At 41.0% G+C, this 6803-nt stretch overlaps 1 protein-coding gene across 1 annotated transcript; it reads right to left on the bottom strand.

Annotated features, from left to right (window-relative positions):
* Positions 1-5619: 5619 nt before the first annotated feature.
* On the bottom strand, positions 5620-6437 carry LOC110534786 (GPI-linked NAD(P)(+)--arginine ADP-ribosyltransferase 1). The gene has a single exon (XM_036933953.1). The coding sequence runs from the start codon at positions 6395-6397 to the stop codon at positions 5678-5680; it is 720 nt and encodes a 239-aa protein (XP_036789848.1). The 5' UTR covers positions 6398-6437; the 3' UTR covers positions 5620-5677.
* Positions 6438-6803: the final 366 nt, after the last annotated feature.

The raw sequence follows: 6803 nt of genomic DNA, 5'->3' as shown, positions 1-6803 counted from the left end.
CTCCCTGCAACTGCAGAGAGATTCCAGCTACAGACCAGCTACAACAACCAGACTGAAGAGAGTCTAGCTACAGACCAGCTACAACAACCGGACTGAAGAGAGACCAGCTACAGACCAGTGTTGGGGTAGGTTCCTTATTCCTTGTCAATCATTGGCTTCTTGGTGAAATCAGCAATCAGACAATATCTTCAAATAAATGAAACCTTTATTAATGCAATTGCAGACAGAAGGTGACAACGGAAACACAGCACAAATGTTTCCGAGTAAGTTCTGCAAAATCAAAAAGTTAAAAGTTGTTTTAATATACTTGCAGTCAACCCCTAGTGATGTAACTGCCTACATCAACACCTTCTACTCATGAGACCAAGCCCATGCATATACAGTTATACAAACTTGCAGGAGAGACAATAGTTCCAGTGTTTTCTAAGGGTTCAGCAGTAATTTTCCACTCCCGTGTGGCTTACAGTGGTATGTCTGACTTGTCTTATCTCTTTCACTCCCCTGCAGGGTTCTGTGTCTATGAATCTCTTTTAGCCTTGAGGCCTTTTCTCACAGACACCCTGTTTTGACTGTAAACAACTCACACATCTCTCATACCGTTTCTTACAAGAGGCAGAGACTAGAAAAGAACTGTGGAACAGTATTAAACCTTAGAATTAATATATTGATAATATGTGGTCCAGGACCCTATAAATGTAGTGGGGGAGGGTCTTATAGCCCTTCCCCTTCTATTAATACAACATAAGCATAATTCATTATTATAATACATCAATCATTTGGTGCAGCCCCTATCATGACCCCAAAGTGAACCCCATCACCAGCTACCACAATCTGACTGAAGAGAACCCATATTCAGGCAAAGCTTTTTGTTATAGGTGAGAATCAAACTATGATAAATCAGATGTAAAATCAATAGTAATTATATATCAATGGGTTTACCTGCTTAGTTTCTCACTGCTTTCACCTTTGTTCTTCAACAGAGCAGCATTTTCAGGAGGGAGGGATGGAGACACTTTTGACACTTTTGACACGTTTGTACTTCCTCTCTACTGAGAAGAAAACCGGGGAGGAGAGCAGACAGGACTGTCTGGAGAGAGGAGCAGACCTGGTGATCACAAACAGCAGAGAGGAACAGGTGAGAGAGAGAGAGAGAGAAAATATATGTTTCATCAGTACACTCATATTTGGGCAGTATTTTATAAATATATAAAAAGTGACAGTTTTTTTTATCTTTCTCAACAACAGATATTTCTCTTCAACCTCCACCTGAGAGCCTGGATTGGTCAGACTGAACCTGTCACTGAGGGGGGACCTTGAAGTGGGTGGACGGCACACCACTGACCACAGCGTGAGATATTTGAACATTTTACCTTGTTAATTGAAAATAAAAAAACAATGATATATTGCTTCCAATCATGTTAAAAAAAAGAATGTTTCGATGTCATTCAATAAGAACTATAGATGTGTCATAGAAACCAGGTAATATTTACATATGAAATCTCTCTCTCTCTCTCTCTCTCTCTCTCTGAATAGATTCTTAGGGCCTTCATCTGACACCGCCTGGTATAGAGGTCCTGGATGGAAGGTTGGCCCCAGTGATGCACTGGGCCGTACCCTCTACCCTCTGTAGTGCCTTGCGGTCGGAGGCCGAGCAGTTGCCATACCAGGCAGTGCTGCAAACAGTTAGGATGCTATCGATTGTGCAGCTGTAGAACTTTTTGAGGATCTGGGGACCCATGCCAAATCTTTTCAGTCTGCTGAGGGGAACAGGTTTTGTCGTGCCCTTTTCACGACTGTGTTGTTATGTTTGGACCATGATAGTTAATTGGTGATGTGGAGACCAAGGAACTTTAAACTCTCGACCCGCTCCACTACAGCCCCAACGATATTAATGGGGGCCTGTTCGGCCCGCCTTTTCCTGTAATCCACAATCAGCTCCTTTGTCTTGCTCACATTGAGGGAGAGGTTGTTATCCTGGCACCACACTGCCAGTTCTCTGACCTCCTCCCTATAGGCCATCTTATCATTGTCGGTGATCAGGCCTGCCACTGTTGTGTCATCAGCAAACTTAATGATTGTGTTGGAGGTGTGTTGGGCCACGTAGTCATGGGTGAACAGGGAGTACAGCAGGGGACTAAGTACACACTCCTGAGGGGCCCCAGTGTTAAGGATCAGTGTGGCAGACGTGTTGTTGCCTACTCTTACCACCTGGGGGCGGCCCGTCAGGAAGTCCAGGTTCCAGCTGCAGAGGGAGGTGTTTAGTCCCAGAGTTCTTAGCTTAGTGATGAGCTTCGAGGGCACTATGGTGTTGAATGATGAGCTGTAGTCAATGAACAACATTCGCACATAGGTGTTCCTTTTGTCCAAGTGGGAAAGGGCAGTGTGGAGTGCGATTGAGACTGCGTCATCTGTGGATTTGTTGGGGCGGTATGCACATTTATTGGGTCTATGGTGTCCGGGAGGATGCTGTTGATGTGAGCCATGACCAGCCTTTCAAAGTGTTTCATGGCTACCAACGTGAGTGCTACGGGGCGGTAATCATTTAGGCAGGTTACCTTCACTTTCTTGGGCACAGGGACTATGGTGGTCTGCTTGAAACATGTAGGTATTAGAGACTCGGTCAGCGAGAGGTTGAAAATGTCAGTGAAGACACTTGACAGTTGGTCCGCGCATGCTTTGAGTACACGTCCTGGTAATGCATCTGGCCCAGCGGATTTTTGAATGTTGACCTGTTTAAAGGTTTTGTTCACATTGGCTACCGAGAGTGTTATCACACATTCATCCAGAACAGCATCAGAGCCTGTGTAGTAAGATTCAATCTTAATCCTACAATGACTCTTTGCTTGTTTGATGGTTCGTCTGAGGGCATAGCTGGATTTCTTAGAAGCGTCCGGATTAGTCTCCCGCTCCTTGAAAGCGGCAGCTCTAGCCTTTAGTTCGATGCGGATGTTGCCTGTAATCCATGTCTTCTGGTTGGGATATGTACTTACAGTCACTGTGGGGACGATGTCGTCGATGCACATAATGATGAACCCGATGACTGAGGTGCTCTACTTCTCAATGCCATTGGATGAATCCCGGAACATATTCAAGTCTGTCCTAACAAAACAGTCCTGTAGTGTTGCATCCGCATCATCTGACCACTTCTGTATTGCGAGAGTCACTGGTACTTCCTGCTTTAGTTTTTGCTTGTAAGCAGGAATCAGGAGGACATAATTATGGTCAGATTTGCCAAATGGAGGGTGAGGGAGAGTTTGTATGCATCTCTGTGTGTGGAGTAAAGGTGGTCTATTATTTTTTTCCTTCTTTTTGCACATGTGACATTCTGGTAATAATTTGGTGAAACTGATTTAAGTTTTCCTGCATTAAAGTCCCTGGCCACTAGGAGAGCCGCTTCTGGGTGAGCATTTTCTTGTTTGCTTATGGCCTTATAGAGTTGGTTAAGAGCGGTCTTAATGCCAGCTTCGTTCTGTGATGGTAAATAGATGGCTACGAATAATATAGAGGAGAACTCTCTTGGTAGATACTGTGGTCTACAGCTTATCATAAGGTGCTATACCTCAGACAAGCAGTACCTCGAGACTACTTTAATATAAGACAGTGCGCACCAGCTGTTATTGACAAATAGACACACCCCCACCCCTCGTCTTACCAGACGTAGCTTCTCTGTTCTGCCGGTGCATGGAAAATCCAACCAGCTCTATATTATCCTTAATGTCGTTTAGCCACGTCTTTGTGAAGCATAAGATATTACAGTTTTTAATGTCCCTTTGGTAGGATAATCTTAAATTGTAGGTTGTCAATTTAATTTTCCAATGATTGCACGTTAGCAAGAAGAACGGATGGCAGTGGGACTTTACTCGCTCGCCTATGGAATCTCAGAAGGCTTCCCGATCTGCGGCCCCTTTTCCTACATCAATTTTAAAGCAAATGACGGGGATCAGGGCCTGTTCCAGTGAAAGCAGTATATCCTTCTCATCAGACTCGTTAAAGGAAAATGTTTCCTCCAGTCTGCGGTGAGTAATTGCTGTTCTGATTTCCAGAAGTTATTTTCGGTCATAAGAAACTGTAGCAGCAACACTATGTACAAAATAAGTAAAAAGATAAGTTACACAAAACACAAAAAAACTAACAAAATAGCAGAATGTAAAACGTCAGCCATGTTTCCTTTCCTCCACATAAAATGTGATACATTTTAAAGTTAAATGACAAGTATTTAGGCTATATTGAAGCTTTAGGTTCTAAGTAGAGGAATAGCCGCTCGGATCAGAAAGCAGGCAGAAGGTGTGTTTCCTTTCAAATGGTACCAAGAAAATGCATATCCTTGATTCAGGGCCTGAGCTACAGAGAGTTAGATTTGAGTATGTCATTTTTGGTCAAGATTATTATTTTTTTAAAGGGGGGATATCCCTTAATACAGGATCATTACAATGTTAAGAAAGATGCTATCAAATGTCGACAAATATCAAGTTACCCATTAGATAGAGGGAGAGGGAATCAGAGGGCATCAGTAACATAATGGTGAATATAAACACCATATTGATGGGTTGGAGGGAATCAGTAACATAATGGTGAATATAAACACCATATTGATGGGTTGGAGGGAATCAGTAACATAATGGTGAATATAAACACCATATTGATGGGTTGGAGGGAATCAGCAATTTAATGGTGAATATAAAGACAATATTGATGGGGTGGAGGGAATCAGTAACATAATGGTGAATATAAACACAATATTGATGAAGGGAATCAGTAACATAATGGTATATATACACAATATTGATGGGTTGGAGGGAATCAGTAACATAATGGTGAATATAAACACAATATTGATGGAGGGAATCAGTAACATAATGGTAAATATACACAATATTGATGGGTTGGAGGGAATCAGTAACATAATGATGAATATAAACACCATATTGATGGGTTGGAGGGAATCAGTAACATAATGGTGAATATAAACACAATATTGATGGAGGGAATCAGTAACATAATGGTGAATATAAACACTATATTGATGGAGGGAATCAGTAACATAATGTTAAATATACACAATATTGATAGGTTGGAGGGAATCAGTAACATAATGGTGAATATAAACACCATATTGATGGAGGGAATCAGTAACATAATGGTGAATATAAACACAATATTGATGGAGGGAATCAGTAAGATAATGGTGAATATAAACACAATATTGATGGAGGGAATCAGTAACATAATGGTGAATATAAACACAATATTGATGGAGGGAATCAGCAACATAATAGTGAATATAAACACAATATTGATGGAGGGAATCAGCAACATAATAGTGAATATAAACACAATATTGATGGAGGGAATCAGTAACATAATGGTGAATATAAACAAACACGGTACACATGCTAACAAATGTCAACAAATCACAAATTACAATTTGATTCAATGTCGGCAAATTATACTTTTTTATAACTTGATCTTAATCTGAGGCTGCAATAAGGGTTAAACAGTCTTTAACAGGATCATTACAACTGAAAGGAGGAAAGTAAACATTTTTTATTTTTACAGATGACTTAATCGTACATTGGTGGGGAATGATCAGTGATATACAGTAATTATCAACACATTATAGAGCGTTATGTAGCCTTTTCCTGATGTGCGGTTGAATGCAGAAAAGCTGCTTCACAGGTTAGACTTTTACTCCATTTTGCAACTTGCAATTCAAGTCACTCTGATGTCCAGTGTTCACTAATGTGTAGACGACTTCACACCACAGGTTATTCTCTGGTGACTTCGTCTGGATGTTGGTCACTGTGAATACCTCATAGGGAGGAATTAAGACTTCTCTCTCTCCTGTAAATGCAGAGTAATGTGATATGTCAGCTCCAAAACATGTGGTGATCTCAAAGCAGGACGTCGCTCCAAATGAATCTCTGCCTATTTTCTTGTTTAAAGTGCTCGAGGTGAAGGTGCCGAAACGGATATATTCTTTGACATCATGAAAATACACATTGGTTCTACGGTAGGTGGTCATGCATGTTGTTTGCCTTTGTTTGAGAATCTGAATGGCTTCAGTTAGATAGAAGTGCAGGGAATGGTACTGGAATGTTGTCCCATAATTAGATCTACCATCTCTAACTTCTCTGTTGAAGTCCGGGTAGATCTTAGGCTCTTCATTTGTGTACACATATATAGCTTTGGAGTGTTCATCTTGCAGACCATGGATAGACGGTTTGGCTTTTTCTTCTGCTTCCTTCCAGGCATTATTGAAGTTTGTACTGGTTTTCTTCTCACGTGGGAGGTAGTCTGTGTTCACCTGAATGCGCATGTTCGCTCTGCAGCCAACGTATTGATCATCAATAGATGTAGGGGCCATGTCCAGTGGGAAAGGATTCTGTAAAAATAACATTTAGTTTCAATACATTGCTTAATACTTACTAGGTCTCTGTTTCTCCCCATGAATTAAAAAATATATATATATATATTTTTTAAAGGCGGCTAACTCTTTTGTGTGATAGATTTGGGTCGTTTTCATACATATAGGACATTTATGTCCTTGTATCATGTGTGGACATTTTGAATAAACACTCAATTTAACAGTTGATTCACACACTAACTAAAATTCCATACCCACCATCTGTGGGTCCGGGTTCATGGTAAACATCTAAGGAAGGAAAAGAGGTGATTTTAGAACAGCCAGAGGGAGCCTGGACCATTTGGGCTAAGAGATGTAAGAAATAAGCCCATTAAGAAAAGGATTCCAGCAGAGATTCGATGGGAGCAATTGAAAGATAAGAAATGGGTTAGAATAGTAT

This window comes from Oncorhynchus mykiss, chromosome 10, assembly GCF_013265735.2.
Source record: "Oncorhynchus mykiss isolate Arlee chromosome 10, USDA_OmykA_1.1, whole genome shotgun sequence".
In the NCBI taxonomy this organism is placed as follows: domain Eukaryota; kingdom Metazoa; phylum Chordata; class Actinopteri; order Salmoniformes; family Salmonidae; genus Oncorhynchus; species Oncorhynchus mykiss.
This window is presented reverse-complemented; position numbering and strand designations above follow the sequence as displayed.

Bases quoted from the DNA above. Each gene is read 5' to 3' on its own strand.
- LOC110534786 (XM_036933953.1), bottom strand. From the start codon at position 6,397: ATGTTATTTTTACAGAATCCTTTCCCACTGGACATGGCCCCTACATCT.